The sequence below is a fragment of the Typopeltis vanoorti genome, chromosome 9 (genome assembly GCF_054136105.1).
Source record: "Typopeltis vanoorti isolate ZY-2024b chromosome 9, IOZ_Tvanoo_1.0, whole genome shotgun sequence".
NCBI classification, from domain to species: domain Eukaryota; kingdom Metazoa; phylum Arthropoda; class Arachnida; order Uropygi; family Thelyphonidae; genus Typopeltis; species Typopeltis vanoorti.
The window spans coordinates 69038457-69059688 of record NC_143557.1 but is presented as its reverse complement, the minus strand read 5'-3'; the positions used below and the strand labels follow the sequence as shown (position 1 = coordinate 69059688).

Below are 21232 nucleotides of genomic sequence, written 5' to 3'. Positions count from 1 at the left end.
TTCATTAATACAAAGTTGTGATCATTATCAACATCTGCTCCTGAGAAGGCTTTACTAAATTTTACTTGGTTTTTAAATCTTGCTTTAACCATTATATAATCATTTTGGTATCTATTTGCATCCCCGGGTGCCTACCAGGTGTATCTTCTTCTTTTATGTGTTTGGAATATTGTGTTTGTGATTATTATTTCCTTCTGTTTGCAGAAATCTACCAGATGTTGTTCTCTGTCGTTTCTCTGTCCTGAGCCAACTTTTCCTACAGTATTATCCTCCTTTCTTTCTCCTACGATTGCGTTCCAATCTCCCATTATTATTGTGTTGTCTCTTTGTTTGAATATGTTCCATATATCTTCAATTTGCTCATACATTTCAGCTATTTCTTCAATCTTTGTGTCCAGGGGACACCCCCCCCCGGCCCCTATGGCGCCCAATCCCCTGAGTTGTGGACTGGTAGGCCGGTTCTCCTTGAATTCTGATGACTTGAAGACTCGACACTCAGGGTAGACCCTGAGTTTCAAAACGTTTCAAATAACTTGACAAAAAACGTGACACAAAAACGTTACAAAAAAAGTTTATCATTTTATATTATAGAGTAGGTATATATATATATTGAGATATATATATATATATCGATGTTTCGATCTTCGCATCATCTGAAGTATACTTCACATACTGATGAAGTATACTTCATTATCTGAAGTATACACATATACAAAAAAACAAGCTGCAGTACAATCTCCATGGTATGCTAAAGTTACTGATCAACCATTAAAACTACTACTGGCCTGACCTCTGGTGAAAAAAAACCTTACTACATCAAAGCTAGAGTCCTGTTATTATTATTATCTATTAGGTTACAAAATTAAAATAAGTGAAGAGCAACATGTTTACAAAAAAATAATAAAATTATATAAGTATACATATAAATTACAACAAACTGGTATGGATAGTGGCCAATAAGAACTGAAAAATTGCTTAGAGTCCTAAAGTCTGGGTTTGCTGGAAAACTAAGTGGGCTGAATGTTGTTATTATTCGTGACACCTCCAAGGAGTCTGAAGACTCATCGCCGGAGGACACACTGTACAACTCTCCGTCTCCACTACTATACAGGACCTTTACTACCAATCACCTACATTAACACCATTTACTGCCCACCACCACCACAACAGCTAGTATTTTTTGTCTGTAAATTGCGTGTGTTCTGAAGGGCCGATTTGTCTGTATGAGGGATGAAAAACCCTAATGTCCAGCAGAAAAAAACACTGCAACCTCTGTATGAGATCGGCCAACGCTCCTTCAATCGAAAAAGTCCATATAAAGATTCCTCCCATCATGACGCGAATCGAACTTAGGTCTTTTCTAATCGAAGGGTGCAATATACCGCTGTTCTTTCAATTGCGCTACAGAGGCGCTTGGACCTCTAGATGTTTGCCATCCAAATTCTTGGGATTTTTATGCCACTATTATTGTTAAGATTTGGGTGGTTAATCAAGCTTTCACAGGCTTCAGCCCACTTTTGTTTACCAGTAAATTGCGTGTGTTCTGAAGGGCCGATTTGTCTGTATGCGGGATGAAAAACACGAATTTCCAGCAGAAAAAATCCTACAACCTTTGTATGAGATCGGCCAACACACCTTCAATCGAAAAAAGTCCATATAAAGATTCCTTTCATCATGACGCGAATCGAACTTAGGTCTTTTCTAATCGAAGGGTGCAACATACCGCCGTTCTTTCAAATGCGCCACGGAGGCGCTTGGACCTTTAGATGTTTGCCATCCAAATTCTTGGGATTTTTATGCCACTATTATTGTTAAGATTTGGGTGGTTAAGCTTTCACAGGCTTCAGCCCACTTTTGTTTACCAGCAAACCCAGGCTTTAGGACTCTAAGCAATTTTTCAGCTTTTATTGCCACTATCCATACCAGTTTGTTGTAATTTATATGTATGCTTTTATATAAGTAATTTTTTTATTATTATTATTTTATTTATTTTTTATGTGAACATGTTGCGCTCCAGCTTAATTTAATTTTGTAACCTAATAGATAATAATAATAACAGGACTCTAGCTTTGATGTAGTAAGATTGTTTTTTTTTCACCAGAGGTCAGGCCAGTAGTTTTAACAGTTAATTAGTAACTTTAATATACCATGTAGATTGTAGTGCAGCTTGTTTTTCTTTATATATACGTGTATACTCCAATGATGACCTTAATGGGAAGGTCAAAACGTTGAGTGTTTATTTTGGTTTATATTAAACTAAAGTTTTACTCTAGCACGATAGTTGTTTTCATAATTTTCATGATGTATTCTGATCACCGTGTAAGCATGGAGGAAAGGAATTTGTTGTGAAAGTTTTATAAATTCAGTGTTAATGAAACTTCTTGATCCTTATTGTGGAAAAGAAAAAAAGACTAGTCCAATTGATTTATATAATGCTTTAGCATTTATGTAAATTGGTCATTTTTCAAATATTCACTTCCAAAATGGGGAAGCGACTTTATAATTGCTGAAATGTATTTTAATGTCAGAAGTATTGCAAATTTCATGTACTTAATTTTGCATTTAGACTGTGTTTTTAATTAGAATGGATAAGATATTTTTGAAGTATGAATAATCATTGTTCATATTATGTTACATATAAATGTATACTAAACATATGAAGTGATTAAAATAGATGTAATAATTTTATTGACTGTTAAAACTTGTACTTCAAAACTTTCAGGTCCCCAAAGCTTTGAAGTACAAGTGTTAACAGGTTAGAGAATTTTCCTTTTTTCTTTATTAAAATTTTTAAAGTTTAAATTAATAAATGGTATTAATTTCATATTTGTAAATTAGTGCATGCTAGATTTTTATTGAACTTGTCATAATTTTGATTGTTAATGAATACATAATTAACGTGCTTGAAATATTTATATGAAATTTTAATATTTTCAAGTTTTGAATTATAAAAGACATAAAGAACTAACAGATCATTTATCACTTGGTGCAACAAGATTATATCTGATCTAGTTTAACTGCCAAAGATGCAGCAAGCAGTCTCTGAAATTAGGTCTGAAGGAAGTTAATTATTCAAAGAATTACACCTGATGCTTGTCTTTAAATGAGCTTTATAGCTTATTCAATGGTTCCTGTTAATTTTTGGCTCAGTGCGAAGAAATGCATGCTTTATTGGGATTGTTTTGTAAAGCACTAGCTGAAATCGTGGATGATATATTGGTAAAAGAATAGCATTTAACAGTCATTAGTAAAGAATAATACCATAGAATAACTCCAGTTATGATACAATATCCACTTTCTGAAAATAATTTATCTGATTACATGTTGACAGGAGTATAACTTCTGTGGTGATTAATTTCAGAAGAACAGTGATAACTAGACAAGTCAGTTGCCTGGAATTTGGATATCGGGTTATTTGAAGTATCTAATGATATGGAAAAATAGCTTAGATTATTGATCTTAATCATTACTTCATGATTTCTGTTGTTCACTGCTTTTGATCTATATTTCAAACATATACATCTTTGATCTTTGTTGTTGAAAGTTTTTCACTTGGTTACAAAGTAAATTATATTTGAAAAGAAATTATTGTTGTTCATTCCTTTACCCAAGCTTAAGCAAACAAAATTTGCATATGAAGGGTCTTCATGACTAGCTACTTGTATATAGAGGCTGATGAACTTAACATTGGTTGCTTCAATATCCCATGATGTTTTTGAGCCTTTACTAACCTTTATTGAGCCTTTGTCAGTGGGAACCACACCTAGGAAGATGCCAAGATTGAATCAAAGCAGAAGTCATATTTTCCACATGACTTATTTGACACACGAATCTTGTAATTTACTTTGTAACCAAGTTGAAAAACTTAACTATCTCTAATCCAGAGTATTGTAATAAGGTGATATGCCTTTTTATGAATTGTATATGGAAAGTATGTGACCTGCATTAATTCAACCTTGGTAACTTCTTTGGTCTCTGACTTTCACTGACAAAAGACCTCTGTAAAGGTCGAAACTCATCAGATTAGTTGCCTTTCCCATATGTTTTTGCATTATGGGAAACTGAGTCAATTTATGTGAATTCAACAGATTCTGTACATAAATAGCCCAGTAGTGAAGATGTTTCACATGCAGATTTTGTTAACACCTTGGGTAAAGGATTAAACAAGAATATAATTTCTTGTCAGATATAACTTAATTTAATCTTCATGATTATATTTTATATTTCTGTGTCCAGAACTTCATGAGAAATCTTTGACCACACTTATCAAAGTGATGCTGAAGAATTTGCAAACTTAATCCACAATACAAAAATTATGTAATAATTCATTAAGGTGTTTCATTCTCATTGAATGTGGCATCATTCAGATGTAATACAATAAACTTTCCTTAAAAAAATCATTGAAAATTATTGTTTTTTGTTGAAAGTTTTTTTTTCATTTGGTTATACTATAAGTTAAAGATGCCAAGAAATAATATTCTTGGTTTCATCCTTTATCCAAGTGTAAGCAAACCAAGAATATTATTTCTTGGCATCTTTAACTGATTAGGTTTTTTGCATATAGAAGCAATAATTTTTGCATTTTTTTTTGCAAATCTGTCTGATATCCTTTCTCCAGTAAACAAAAATACATAAGTATGCAAACAAGTAGAAAAGCTCATGTGTTGGCAGTTCATGCTTTATTTAATGGTATTAATTCACAACACAAAAATAAGAATAATTAATATTTATTTAACTTATTTGCTGATATTATATTTTACTGGTATTATATCCAGCATCTTCAGAGCACAAAAATAGTTTGTCACAGTACACAAACAGCAACAATTTAGTTAACATTGGGACCAGTTTAAAAAATTGTAATGGACAACCCAAGGAACTAAAGTCCCATTTGGCATGATCTATGGTTGGATATATATATTTAAAAAAAAAAAAGGTATTTAATTGATCTTAAAATGACTGTCTCCCAGATTTCTGGTAAATCGATACAGCCATACTTGTTGAGGTTTGGGGAATGTATTAAAGCTTCTGATTCCAAAAATAATCTCTCTGACTTAATGAGATTTCTGAGCAGCACTTTTTTTTTTTTTTCATTTAATCTTGTATAAAGGGCTATCCAAGGCATATTCTGTTAGTCCTGACTTGCCATAACGATAGTGCCAAATGTAGTTTTTTTACATTCAACAAGGTGGATGTCAACAGTTGTTCTTGTCTGTCCATAGTAAGCAAAGTTGTTTCGTACGCTTCTGAATGTGATAAAGAAGAGAATTTGTCCTTAGGTGAATGGATGAGAGTTGCCAGTTAGATATATGGTTTAAATGTGATGAGGAGGCTGATATTTATTAAACACTCTAGATTTCTCTATGGATTTGCCCTGAATGCATGGGACAGTAATATTTTTGCTGTAGTCTGGCATATTAGGTGATGAAGAGGATTTCCACGGAGCATTAAGTATAGTCTAATTTTGAGGTTACAGCCATTGGCTAAAAAAATTGCGATACATGTGATAAGAGCATAGCATTCTCATCAGAACAGGTAGTGGTAAGAGCATAGCATTATCATCAGAACAGGTAGCTCTGGCTCTGAGTTTGTGTTTTTAGGATACCAAATTGTTGAGCTAGATCAGGAGTCAGCAAAGTGGTCAATATTTGACCCCCTTGGGGTCGATAAATGTCTAAGGGTCAAAAGGGGTCAATAAACACTTAAAACAATTTTGAGTAACACTTAGTAAACATGCAATGCCAACTGGCTGATCAGCTGAGCCAACGAGGGAGAAGCACACACACACACTCTCCCTGATGAAGACATCTATAACAGAGACAATCAGGGAGTGTGCATTTATCGCCCATAGCTTCAGAGTGGTGTTCAGTGATCTTATAACTTTGAATTTACTGTGTAATTTTTTTTTTTTTTTTAAGTTATAGTGCCCATAATGGCAGCCCCCTGATAGTTAGAAATGCCAACAGTATTCGCAAGAATATTTAAAATTTGGATTTATACCATCGTTTACCAATGAAACAATGAAAAGAATGAAGGAATTAATTTTTAATTGAGAAATTTATTATTGATAACCTTTATTCATTTATTTAACATGATGGAGGTCGATGAGGGATCAAGGATTCCATGAAGGGGTCGATGGTCTAAAAGGTTTGCCGAACCCTAAGCTAGATGATGGTGTGATTGTACAAATATCTCCCAGTATGTGTAGATTTCCTATAAACAGAAAAATAGAATGAATCATCAGGAAGGCCTGTCACTAGTGTATCTAGAAAGGTAGACAGTCATTAGCATGCATTAGCTTCCTGTTCCATTGCGAAATGGATTTTAGGGTATTGGCTATTTAAATTTACTAAAAATGTATCTAATGTGTCTGGACCATGTGGCCAAATAGCAAACACATCATCAACATAGTGCAGCCAAACCACTGGTTTGAGAGAGTGGCTGTATTCATTGCTTAATTTTCTAAGTGTTCTATTTAGAAATTAACTGACGTGAGAGAAAAGGAGGCCTCATATTCTCTCCAACTAGTCGTTTTTATATCTTCCTTTTCCATGCAAAATGACCATCTTGTACTATAAATTTCACTAATTCAAATAGTCTAGGGGGAAGTATAACAAATCGAATCAATTAATTGTATATTGATAAATAGTGAAGTAATATCAAAACTAATAATGATAGTCTTTTAATATACTTTTTAGGTGAACAGAACTTTTAACAAAAGAGGAAGAATTACATGTGAGGGGAGGACTAATAATTTAGCCAAATTTTTAACAAGTTTGCATGTAGGACTGTTTATACGATCTACATATTTGAATTATTCAGATCCTATAATCTGCAAAAATAGACAAATTATTACCAGAAATCACTTTCATTGCCTAATACACAAGACTACAACAAAAATGTTACTATCCCATACATTCAGGGCACATCTGAAAAGATATCTAGAGTGCTTAATATATATCAGCTCCTCACCACATTTAAATCATATATATGAAATTGGCAACTCTCATCCATTCACCTAAGGACAGATACTCTCCTTTATCACATCCAGCAATGTATGAAGTGACCTGGCTTACTATGGATAGACAGGAAAAACTGTTACCTGCTTTGGAAACATAAAAATGCATTTGGCACTATCATTATGGCAAGTCATAACTAGCAGAACATGGACCATGCTTTGGATACCCCCTTTCACACAGGATCAAACAGAACTAAAGGGCTACATAGATGTCATAAATTAGAGAGAATGTTTTTTATGAATTGGCAGCTTAAATACATTCCCCAAACCTCAATAAATATGGCTGTATCAATTTACCAGAGATCTGGGAGAGTCATTTTAAGATCAAATAAATACTTCTCTCTCTCTCTATATATATATATATATATATTGGGTTGGCAAATAAGTTTGTTCGGTTTTTCAGAGTGGAATGAAACACATTTTATTTAATATATATAATACATACTAGTCAGTTATATATTGACCTTCTTTATCAATGACCCCCTTGCCGTCTGTCCACCAACTTCATTATGCTGCATTCATAAAACTCCTGAGGTTTACTGGTGAAAAACTGATCCAGGTGTCTTTTGACAGCCTCCTCATTAGCAAAGGTTTTCCCGTTCAGAGAATTCTGCAACAATCGGAATAAGTGGTAATTGGAAGGTGTCAGGTCCTGTGAATACGGAGGATATGGCAAAACATCCCAGCCAAGACGGAACAATTTACTCCGGGTTGTTAACGATATGTGGGGTCTGGTGTTGTCGTGGTGAAAGACAACTCCTTTCCAATTTGCCAATTAATGACATTTTGTGCTAATTGCACAGGCTACTCGCGTTAACTGTGAGCAATAGACAGTTGAATCAATCGTTCTGCCTGACGGTAACACCTCGTAGTGGCCAACACCTTTATAATCCCACCACACAGAGAGAGCATGATCTTCCTTGGATGTAATCCTGCTTTTGAGGTTGTTTGCAGCAGTTCGCTCTTGTGCCCCCATGATCTTTACCTACCACGTTATCGTACACGACCCATTTTTCATTTCCCGTAATCATCCGCTTCAAAAATGGGTCATTTTCTTGGCGACGTCGCAGCGAATCACAGATGGATATGCGAGCAGTCATATTGGCCTCAGTAAATTCATGTGGCACCCAAACATTGAGTTTTGAAAGCCTGTGCAAATGGTTTTCAATGCTTGTATGAGATATGTTCAGTACTGCAGCAATCTTCCACACTGTTTGTGATGGATTTTTGTCAACGATATCCTTCACAACACTTGAATTAACCTTGGTCAGGCGACTGGCACAAGGCGCATCACTGATGTCGAAATCTCCAGAAAGGAATTTGGCATATGCATTCTGTTAAGGCATCATCCCCATGTATGCTGCATATTTTTTCATGGGTCTCCGCAGCTAGTTTGCCTTTTTTGAAATAAAAAAGCAAAATATGCCGGTAATATACGTTATTTCCTTCCATTTCTAAAAATGTGTTACACATGCAACTGAAGTAGGCCAAATGAAAATTCACTGAAAGGTTATGTGAAATGTCGTCTTTCGACTGAACAATAGCAACAGGTGAAGTGGCATAAACTTAACAATAGATGGTGCCAGTTGGGACTAGTTCCTTGTTGTCCATTACAATTTTTTAAACTGGTCTCAATGCTAACTAAATTGTTGCTGTTTGTGAACTGTGACAAACTGTTTTTGCACTCTGAAGATAATGGATATAATACTAGTGAAATATCATCAAATAAGTTAAATAATTATTTTCTTAAGTATGCAAAATATTCTTAACCTCTGAATGAATTTTGAGATCATGTTGTTTTTGGAAAAATTTAATTTAGACTTATTTGCAGTAATTTAAAATGGTAAAAAAAAAAGATTAAAACTTAAATCTGTGAACTCATGAGTGATTAACAGTCACTACAAAAAATATTAGCAGTAAATTAAGATTCATTTTCAAGGAATAACAGCTATTTTCTAATAGCAAATTTTTTAGCAATGTCTTGCAGTTATTCTTATTTTCTTATAAGTAATTATAAACAATATGTACAAGGAGGAATTATTCATTATTTTTAGTGTGCACCAATCTTATTGTGCTTGCTGTGAGAAAAGAACTCTACAACTGAATAGTATCAAACTGCCCCCTTTGCTTCGGTGAAGTTTATCACTGCATAAGTACATACTTCAAAACTCAGTAGTGTTATAACAAGTTATGTATGTGTGTGTGTATGTATGTATATATATTTAAAAAAAAAATAGATTAAATGACTATAATCCGAGAGATAAAAATAGAAACACTATTTTAATTAAGTAGACTGTACAACTAGTTTTATCTTTGTAGAAGACTTCTTCAGGTGCATAAAAGAGGGAACCACTAACAAAAATTGCGAAAGACAAAAAATCTATACATTAAAGCATTAACATTTGAAGCTGTTCTGTGTATCTCTTCCTTGTTTGTCATGTGCATGCATTCAAGGTCTCATGAATGCCAAAGTTGGATAGCAGTGCAATGATAGTCTGAGAAATTATAGCTGAGGTTAGTGTTGAGATGTACTGGATTGAGGACGATTTCTTTAGATCCTAAAGAATTTCTTCTTTCCAGTTCATCATAGCATCAAAAGATATTCTCCAATTTCTTCTGTAAGACTGGATGAATGTTATTATTAAAACACTTAAGGAATAGAACAACGTAGTTAAGGATATAAATTAAATTAACTTTAATAAATATTTTCCAATATTTCGGCAATGTCACATTGCCATCTTCTAAAGGAACTTACAAAAAAAGCACGTGCACGTAGGCACTACAAACACAGTAACTGGGAATGAAGAGATGAAGCTATTGTTCTCCTAAAAGTCCTGATGGTGCCCTCTAGCGGGCTAAGTAGGTGTTCTTGGCCGTTGGGCTGAAGGTCTGCTGATGTAAGCCTCCCAAATTTGGGGCAGTCGCATACAACCAAATTTGTTGAGGTTTGGAGAATTTCTTAGGGCTGAGGCTGATTCCATAAATAGTCTTTCATATTTGTATTTGCTACGGTGTATTACTGTAGCTTTCTTCCACCGTATTCTGTGGCGTGTATCCAGAGCATGGTCCGCAAGACCAGAATGGCTGTACTTGTGAAACCGGATGTAGTCCTTGTGTTCAGAAATTCTGATATTCGCTGTCCTGCCTGTTTGGCCAAAGTAAGACAGATTACAACTGCAAGGGACCTGGTATACACCAGGTAGGTCTAGGGGAAGTGGTTGGTCTTTAGTGGAGCGGATAAGGGATGCCAATTTTCTGTAAGGTTTGTAACAGGAGGTCAGGTCATGCTTTTTTAAGATTTTGGTAATCTTTTCCGAGGTGCCTCGGATGTAGGGAATGGTGATGGATTTAGAGTAATCCTTGTTGTGGAGGGGGGGGGAGGGGATCTGTAGTTTGTAGGTTCTAATATTTTTTGGACTTTTTTTGGGGGGTAGCCATTGGCTACCAATACCGTAATCAACCTTTCTTCAGTCAACCTGAAGCAATCAACGCGCTGTCATGTGGCCACAACTTCGCGATTGCTCCCAAAAAAATACCCAGTGAGGATATTATGATCCAGATCGAACGCGGAATCCGCCACCTTCCACATCAAGTCGCCAACAGTGTGAGACTGGATGTAGCTTGTGTCCTTTCCAAAGCAGTCCCACCAAAATCCAACATATCCAACAAGGAATATAAAGCTCTACAGGAAATGAAGAATAATAAAGAAATAGTTATCACCAAAGCGGATAAGGGAAACGCAACTGTAGTCCTTAACCAAAAGGACTACACAGGTAAGCTGAATGCTCTTCTCTTAGATCGGGCTACTTACCTCCCCATCAATTACAATCCCACCAACTCTCAAATTAGAAAACTTCACAGGCTCTTTAAGAGAGTCACTTCTTGGCCTGTAGAAGTTACCAACAGATTAAAGCCATTTAACTCTATACCCCCCCCCCATATTTACGGACTCCCAAAAATACATAAAGATAATGTGCCATTACGTCCCATAGTGGATGGCATTGATTCCCCCACATATAAATTAGCTAAACATTTGGCCAAAGAGCTCGCACACTATACTGGCAACACACCATCACACATAAAAAACTCAGCCCATTTCAAAGCCAGCATAGAAAACCTTACACTCCAACATACTGACATAATGGTCAGCTTTGACGTCTCCTCTTTATTCACAAATGTCCCACTCAAGGAAACTCTAGAGCTAATCCAAGCTAAATTTTCTCCCGATATCTCAGCCTTATTTCAGTTCACAATGAACTCAGGCTATTTCGTTTGGCAAGGAAAATTCTACAAACAAATAGAGGGGACAGCCATGGGTTCACCACTCTCCCCACCCTTGGCCAATTTCTTTATGGAGACCTTTGAAGAAAAAGCGCCTTAGCCTCTGCCCCACAAAAACCAACCATATGGCTTCACTACGTTGATGATGTGTTCGCTATTTGGCCACATGGCTCTGAAACACTTAAACAACCAACACCCCAGAATCAAATTCACCCTGGAAAAAGAGGAAAAAAACAGCCTCCCTTTCCTGGACACACTAGTCACCTGCCAGCCTAATGGAACCTTGGTTTTCTCAGTTTACAGAAAACCCACCCATACAGGCAGATACATTCACCAACAATCACCCCCCCCCCCCACACACACACAACAATATGGAGTAGTGAAAACACTATACAACAGGGCTAAACTAATCTGTTTAAACGACTTGGCCCTAAACACTGAACTAAATCACATCCTCAACACTTTCTCAGCCAATGGCTACCCCCCAAAAAAAGTCCAAAAAATAATTTGTTGGATATGTTGGATTTTGGTGGGACTGCTTTGGAAAGGACACAAGCTACATCCAGTCTCACACTGTTGGCGACTTGATGTGGAAGGTGGCGGATTCCGCGTTCGATCTGGATCATAATATCCTCACTGGGTATTTTTTTGGGAGCAATCGCGAAGTTGTGGCCACATGACAGCGCGTTGATTGCTTCAGGCTGACTGAAGAAAGGTTGATTACGGTATTGGTAGCCAATGGCTACCCCCCAAAAAAAGTCCAAAAAATATTAGAACCTACAAACTACAGATCCCCTCCCCCCCTCCACAACAAGGATTACTCTAAATCCATCACCATTCCCTACATCCGAGGCACCTCGGAAAAGATTACCAAAATCTTAAAAAAGCATGACCTGACCTCCTGTTACAAACCTTACAGAAAATTGGCATCCCTTATCCGCTCCACTAAAGACCAACCACTTCCCCTAGACCTACCTGGTGTATACCAGGTCCCTTGCAGTTGTAATCTGTCTTACTTTGGCCAAACAGGCAGGACAGCGAATATCAGAATTTCTGAACACAAGGACTACATCCGGTTTCACAAGTACAGCCATTCTGGTCTTGCGGACCATGCTCTGGATACATGCCACAGAATACGGTGGAAGAAAGCTACAGTAATACACCGTAGCAAATACAAATACGAAAGACTATTTATGGAATCAGCCTCAGCCCTAAGAAATTCTCCAAACCTCAACAAATTTGGTTGTATGCGACTGCCCCAAATTTGGGAGGCTTACATCAGCAGACCTTCAGCCCAACGGCCAAGAACACCTACTTAGCCCGCTAGAGGGCACCATCAGGACTTTTAGGAGAACAATAGCTTCATCTCTTCATTCCCAGTTACTGTGTTTGTAGTGCCTACGTGCACGTGCTTTTTTTGTAAGTTCCTTTAGAAGATGGCAATGTGACATTGCCGAAATATTGGAAAATATTTATTAAAGTTAATTTAATTTATATCCTTAACTACGTTGTTCTATTCCTTAAATGTTTTAATAATGCATAACCAACGTATAAGCTTGTCTACGTGGATGAATGTTAGTTTTCCTTGTTAGCTTCAGCAGAATTCAGGACAAGGTTCTGTCATATGTCACATCTCTTTCATGTTCTTCTAGTTATAATTCAATGGATTTTTTCCATCTGGCCAGAATATGGCATGCTGCAGTTGCACCAAATATGGTAAATGCTGGAATATTTTAGGTTATGCTTTTGTTTGGGTGTACTGAACAAGGAACAGAGTTTAAGTAGAGGAATGAAAGAAGTCCGGATGTTATATTTTTTAAGAGCTTTGGCTAATTTTGGTGAAATGAAACTGATATATGGTAGGGATATGTAGCCTTTTTCACTATTTCTGTCTTTAATATGGTGAAGAGGTGGCTTAAATAGTAGCTTATTAACTGTTTGTTTTGAATAACCCGTTTGTTGAAAGGTTGTAAGGAGAAATTGAAGAAGTTCTTTGTTAATATCTTCTTCACAGAGGAGCGAGTGAACACATTTGCCTAGCATAGAAATAATGCCAAGTTTTTGTGCTGGATAGCGATGGGACTGTGCATGGAGGTATCTATTGGTGTCAGTTGGTTTCCTGTAAATAGAGATTTTTAATTTCTCAGATACACGAGCGAGTTTTGACATCCAGGAATGGAAGAGAGCCATCTCTAATTCTGCAATAAATTGAATTTTCAGGTGTTACTGTTGAGGTGGTCTATAAAATTCTTTAAAGACTCTGGTCTATGACTCCAGATTAGGAAGATGTCATCGCTATATCTTTTCCACAATCTTGGTTTCAATGGGAAAGAAGAGATAGCAAAAGATTCCAAATATAAATTCACCAGTATGGGCGATAAAGGATTACCCATACTTTTTTTGATAATTTATCTGTTAACAGAATAAGAACTACTTCTGTAGGCACATTCGTGAAGAGGGAAACAACATCAAAACTAGGCATAATTTCTTCTTTTTGAATATGTATGTTATTAACACTAGATAACAAAATCAACAGAATTTTGGATGAAAGAAGAGGTCAAGCTGAATAAGTATTTTAGAGATTTGGCTAAATGCTTTGAGAGTTTATAAGTAGGTGAATCAATGCCTTCCGCAGTTGATCTCAGTGGTGTATTTTCTTTATGAATTTTTGGTAATCCATATAATCGAGGGATTAAAGGATGAAGTGAACGAAGAGACAATCGAATATTTCTTGGAAACTCTGTAGTTGTTCTTAGAAGGTTTGTTTGTATGGTTATGAAGTTCACAAGTTGAATCTCTGTCAAGTATCGAGTAAGTATCTGTAATAATTGGAACATTTTGTTATTATATTCTTCAGATGACAGTGGAGTTACCTTTATCTGCAGGAAGAATTATATCTTTTTTTTTTTTTTTTTTTTTTTTGTAAATTTTTTATTGCTTGTCGTTCTGCTGGAGCAATATTGTCATTAGAGGGTTTTGCATTGCTGATAAAAGTGGATTCCATATGGAGTAAATTAGCTTCTTGAGTAGGAAGGAAAGAGGTAGCCTTTTCAATTGTAAGTAACAACTCCTTTGGAATGGATTTTGATATCACAAAATTAAAGCCCTTATCAAGAATATTCTTTTCAACACTGGAAAAGTTGTAACTGGATTTGTTTATAACAATTTTGTCAGGACAGAGTTTAAACTTTCATTTGAATGATTTTTCTTGTTCTTGCTTTTGAGCTTCGAATTTTCTAATTAATTTTATTTTGTTGTTATTGTATGATGCTATGCATTAAGGGAAGGGCCACTACCCAGACAGGTTTCGACCTTTATTGAGGTCTCATCAGTGGAAGCCAGACCCTGAGATGCCAAGGCAGAACTTATATTTTTTTTTTTACCTATACAAGTTGCCACAAGGTGTTTTGACCTTATTAAATAAAAATCTCAGGATAAGAGAAAGATGTAGAAAGTTTTTTACCTTGGGTATACTATTCGTTAAAGATACCAAGCAATTTTATAAACTTGGTTTTAATCCTTTTTCCCCCCAAGTAAGCAAACAAGCAGGTACTGCAAGGAGATGTGCTTTGCATTATGGGAGATACTAAGGAAAGTGATCAGAGCTTACTCCACCTATACCACGAGTTGCTTCAGACTTTAAAATACTTCAGGTGCAAACTTGACTTACCTGCTTGTTTGCTTACTTGGGAAAAAGGATGATCAAAACCAAGTTTATAAAATTGCTTGGTATCTCTAACGTATAGTATACACCTGAGGTAAAAAATTTTCTACATCTTTCTCTCATCCTGAGATTTTTATTTAACAAGGTCAAAGCACTTTGTGGCAACTTGTATAGGTAAAATTTATAAGTTCTGCATTACTTCAACCTTGGCATCTCAGGGTCTGGCTTCCCCTGACGAGACCTCAATAAAGGTCAAAACCAGTCTGGGTAGTGGCCCGTTCCTTAATGCATAGCATCATACATGTCTGCAAGGAGATGTGCTTTTCATTATGGGAGATACTAAGGAAAATGATCAGAGCTTACTCCACCTTTACCACTAGTTGCCTCAGACCTGAAAATACTTCAGGCGCAAACTTGACTTACCTGCTTATTTGCTTACTTGGGAAAAAGGATTAAAACCAAGTCTATAAAATTGCTTGGTATCCTTAACATATATATATATGTAGGAAGTATTTTTACCTTGGGTATAAATATGTAAAAGATACCAAGCAATTTTAAACCTGGTTTTACTCCATTTCCCAAGTAAGCAAACAGACTAAAAGTCAAGTTTGCGCCTGCAATTGATGCAAGTCTAACTGATCCCACAGGTAGTGCAGGACCAGGGCAAGTCGTGGCAAAGGTGGAACAAGCTCCGATCACTAATCTTAATATTTACCCTTAATGCCAAAACACATCTCCAAGAAGGGGATGTATGATGTTTTGTATTAAAGGCAAGGGGCCACTACCCAGACCGGTTTCGACCTTTATTGAGGTCTCGTCAGTGGGAGCTAGGCTAGAAATACCAAGATTTAGCAATACAGAGCTTGTAAGTATTTCGCCAAAACAAGTTACCATAAGGTGTTTTAACCTTATTAAATAAATCTCTGGAGGAGATATAAATGTAGGAAGTATTTTTACCTTGGGTATAAATATGTAAAAGATACCAAGCAATTTTAAACCTGGTTTTACTCCATTTCCCAAGTAAGCAAACAGACTAAAAGTCAAGTTTGCGCTTGCAATATCATCAATAACATCAAAAACCAATAAATGATCAATATAGTAAATTATGAAATTATAGTAATTATCATTCCATCAGTTGTCTTATCATTTGTGGGCTACTTTATATATGTGCATATATGAAAAATAAGAACTATATAACACAGGTTGACCCAGCAAAGGATATTAAGAGAGAAGCATGTTTAAGGTATCCTGGATGAGAGCGGTACATAGGTTTGACTGCAGTATGCATTAAATATTGTCCTTCACTTGAACAGTGTTAGTTATTTTTGATTTTTATGGGGTAAAGACATCAAAAATCATACTACGCCAGCACACGGGTTACAACAGTACTCATGGTAAATGGTTAGTAGGACAACCACAAACATCCATACCCCTGTTGGGGATTCAAACCCACAGCCTCTTGTCTGGAGAGCGTATATATACATTAACCATTGGCCAACAAGGCCAGCTTGCCAGTGTCCCAAGAAATAGATTATGATACACATAATCCATATGTACATTGAAAATATCTGCAAAATATCATTCATTTAGTTATTAAATGAAACGCTGGGAATATTTAATACTCTTATATGCTTTCTTTGCTTGGTGGAATTGCTGTCTTATTTTCTTATTGAGAGATTTAAAAAAAAAAAAGTAACTTGTGGTTTAAAATGCATGTTTAGCATTTAGAACAGAGTTCACAGATTATCTAACTTTTAACTCTCAATAGTGCTAAATGTAAATGGGTATTTATGCTTCGGTACTGGTTTACATTCATATTGCATTTTAATGAAATAATTTACAGCACAAAGAGAAATAATTAAACAACAGGTTTAATCATTTAATCAATTTCAGTGTTTCATTTTAGTCACAGAGACATCATCAAGAATACAATGTTAAAATTGTAATAACACACAGGAAACAGTAAGTGGAAGAAATGAGATGGAATAAATAAATACTCAAGTTTTATGAGGGATGCCCTCTATGGGTTGCTGTTGGCTAGCCTTAGATGTTGTGCAGGAGCCCTAAAAATTAAAGTTTCCCAAATTTTGGGAAGTTTAATGCAACCATATTTATTAAGATTGGGCTGTTTTTTAAAAGTCTGCTACAGATTCTAAACCCTTGTCAATAGAGCCTCCAACCTCTGTTCCACACAAGCTTCCCTTACAGTGGAACTTTATTTGCCAAACCTGGTTACGTTGCCAAAAAAAAATCTACAAATTATTTGTCCCTTCTGCCTCATCGCATCCCTCTCAACATAAAGACTACAGTAATGCCATTACTATTAAATATAATGACTATACCATGATAACGCTCGACTTTGACAGAATACCTCATGGAAAACTTACTGGAGAGGAATGGATATGAGGGTAGTAGTATGGATTGGGGGGGGAGAAATGGCTGACAGACAGACAGACACCAGAGAGTAGTACATGGTGATAGTGGAGTACCTCAAGTTTCAGCACAAGGCCACTACTCTTTAATTTGTATATCAATGACATAGGGATATTTAGCTGTTTGTTGATGATGCAAAACTAGGGAGAGCAATAGTTGATAAAGGTGATGTAGATATCCTGCAGGATGATTTAGATAAATTGGCATTGTGGGCAAAGGATATTGATTGTCAATTTAATGTTGTAAAATGTAAGGCTATGCACTTCAAGTTGAAAAGGTTGCACATGGTGTATCATATTGATGTATTAGTTTGCTGGAAATTGGCTTGGGGATAATGGTGGACAAAGAGTTCAAGTTCAGAGGGCATATTGCAGAATTTGGTAAAATAGTTCAACGAAATACTTGGATGTTGAAATAACACTAACATGGTAAGGAAGTTATTATCCATCTTTATAAGGCTATGATTTGGTTACATCTTGACTATTGCACAAGATTTGGTTACCTGGGTTTCTTGGGGCCCAGGAGGTGATTGAAAAGATTCAGATAAGTGACCAAGATGTCGAAAAGTCTGTGGAATACTCCTTATGAGGATAGGTTGAAGGATTGTGGGTTACAGAGTTTAGTTGATAGGTAGAAAAGTGGAAACATGATAGAAACTTAAAATATTGAAGGAGTTGTATAAAATTGAAGCAAGTGAAATTTTTCAATATATATGACAAATAGTCTCAGAACTAGGGGCCATCCATAGAAGTTGTGTAGGGGTGTGCAGACCAGATTTTTTGTGTGCAGAGTGGTGAGCGAATGGATTGCCAGAATTGGTTGTCAGTTTCCTGATGGTGAATGGATTCAAGGAGAGGTATGATAGGATTTGTGTGTATGATGGTTGATTTGGGTCTCTTGCGATGAGAGACCATTAATAATAATAATACCCTATATCTGCGGCACTTCAGAAAAAATAACCAGAACTTTTGAAGAAATATAATCTCTGCATTGCTTTCAAACCTCATTTGAAGCTGGCTTCCCTTCTCTGCTCTCCGAAGGATCTTGCTTCCCCCCCCCCCTGTTCCAGGTGGTTTCAAGGTTCCTTGTTCTAGAAGAACACAAAAAAATACATCTGCTGCCACAACTATTGTTATTCAGGTCTAACAAACCCTTTGGATACCTTACATGGAATCAGATGGAAGAAAATGACCATGCTCCATTGCAGCAAGTATAAACTTGAAAGACTCTTTAGAATCTGCAGCACACTTAAAAAAACAGCGTAATCTTAATAAATATGGTTGTATTAAACTTCCCAAAATTTGGGAAATTTAATTCTTAGGCCTCCTTCCCAACATCTAATGCTAGCCAACAGCACCCATAAGGGTGCCCCTCATAGAACTTTAGTCTTTATGTATTCTATCTCATTTCTTCCACTTATTGTTTCTTTTGTGTTTTTATGTGTGTTATTGGTATATTGTTGATGTCTCTGTGACTGAGACAAAATATTGAAATCAATTAAACCTGTTGTTTAATTATTTCCTTTTGCTGCAAATTATTGTATTAAAGTGCGACATGAAAGTACTAAATGTAGTATAGATTTCCACCTTTCATATACCTAAGTTTCATGACTGTGTGCTCTTCATTAATAGATTTTGTTGAAAATAGTTATATAGTTATTCATATTTTGAGGATTTATGAATTCAGTTAACTTTTGCAATTAATGAAAATTCGACATATAACAGTTTGATCCCTCCAGTTTATCACCGAATACCATCAAATTGTCATAGCAGGCTCTATGCTATAACCCAGAAAGCTGGTTTTGGGCTTACTGAAGTTTTATCAAAACAACAACAAAAAAAGTTGCAATAAAAATGAGTCAGTACTACAGCTAATTGTATAGCAGATGAACTATAGAGTATAATGTATCAATCATGTTTGAATTTTTTTAGATAAGTAATATATAAGGTCTTATTTTTATAAATAACAGTACAGCTCCACTCCATTTCCAGTCTTCATAGCTAGTGAATATTATCTGTTCTTGTAAGAATGCAAGTGTTGTGCAGACACAAACTGAACAGGAAGATTTTTCCTAATCCATGATATACCATATTAGCACATGTCTCTTGCTTTGAGACTGGCATAAATAAATATTTCTCTACATTATAACCAGAGTTTGACATCAACAAATATTAGTGGTTGGAGTCAGAGGAACAAATACCTTTCATAAACACTTTACCACTTTGAATCCAGAAGCATTAAAGCTATGTTGCCAGTTTGATGGAAATGTACTGTAAAGCATTAGTATTATCACTTATTTCAATTTCTATCTTGTCTAGGTGTGTCCAAATTAAATTAAGAAATAGCATGCATTTTTGTTAGGTGTCTTGCAAAATTTAGTCTCTAAGGTTGCTTTGTCTGGATATCTCTCTGTACAGTGGTATTTTGCTCCATGAATTTTGTTAAATGATGTTTTTTTCTCTCTCTCTCTCTCTCTCTCTCTTTCATGCTTACCAAAGGTTGTAAACATACAGCATATCCATACTGTGGGCAGGCTAAGGAAATGTTTTTATCATTTTTATTAGTATTGTTTTTTATTTTTTATTAATATTTTACTTTGTATGAAAATTTTACTCTAGAGACCAAAAATGAAACTTTTTCAAGTCCCTTCAGGTTTCTAATAAGCAGGAAGCAGCCGCACAATGGATAATGAAATTTCTCTCCCTCTTCAGACAAATCACAAATATCTATGCCAATGGCAGGATTCAAGCCCACAGCCTGTTGGTTGGAGAGCATATATGTTAACCACTCAGCCAGCCAGACTTGCATTTGGCATATGCTCTCTTCTTTTATGGTGATGTGATGTATTGCTTGTTCAGCCACCTGTATGGTTCTTACTTTTGTTATAAAACCACTGAATGTATCTATGATGAACCATAGCAGCCAGTCCATAATTATACTGAATTGTCTAACTTTATCAAAAGGAAAAAAAAATCTGAAGTTACGGACAAAAGTAAATTGTACCAAAACAAATGATATTTTTGAGATTCTCAAATTGCAGTTGTTTGTGAATCCCATCCATGGAAAAAAAAAAAAAAAAAAAAACCTTGTAAAACTGTGTTACATTAGTACTTTGGGCAATCTGTAAGAGTCGATATTGGTGGCTAAATCTTTTGGATGTGTAGAATATGTGTAAAAACGTATTATGCCATTTCATTACCTAGTCTCTAACACATCCAATGTCACATGAGTTTAGTGTGATGTTTATGAGGATTTTCTCTTTTAAAAGCTATTTTATAACAATGTTACAGCTGAGTTGGATAAAAGGAATGGATACACTTTAATAATGTTGGATTTTTATAAGGCATTTGATAGGATACCACACGAAAGGCTGTTGCATAAACTGGAGAATATGGGATTGGAATATAAGCTGTTGACTTGGATCAAGGGATGGTTGACAGGTATCAAAAAGTGGTATATAGTGGGTGTGAATCTGCCATATTTAAGATGACCAGTGGTGTACCTCAGGGTTCAATCCTTGTGTCATTATTGTTCAATCTACACATTAATGACGTCAGGCAGGGTCTAACATCAGACGTGCAATTGTTTGCCGATGATGCGAAGATAGAAAGGGCAATTAGGGATGCCACTGATATTCAGCACTTACAAAATGGTTTGAATAGGCTGGAAATTTGGGAAATTTGGGCAAATGAAAATGCTGTCAGTTTAATGTTAGTAATTGTAAAGTTCTGCACTTTGGTGTGATTAGTTTTCCAGCAGCATATTATATTAGCTGGGTTAAGCTACAAGAAACTGAAGAGGCAAAGGATCTTGGCGTATTGGTGGATAGGAATTGGAAG

At 35.8% G+C, this 21232-nt stretch overlaps 1 protein-coding gene across 10 annotated transcripts in view; it reads left to right on the top strand.

The window, feature by feature from the left end:
• Nucleotides 1-21232, top strand: part of LOC150103129 (uncharacterized) — a 163060-nt gene that overhangs the window by 40916 nt on the left and 100912 nt on the right. For 5 of the 10 annotated variants that reach the window (XM_090397819.1, XM_090397815.1, XM_090397811.1 and 2 more), the window contains exon 2: nt 2723-2755. The exons of the other annotated variants lie outside the window; for them this stretch is intronic. In XM_090397819.1, coding sequence (XP_090253945.1) covers nt 2723-2755 — 33 coding nt within the window. The remainder of the gene's footprint in view (nt 1-2722; nt 2756-21232) is intronic. 10 annotated transcript variants of the gene reach the window in all.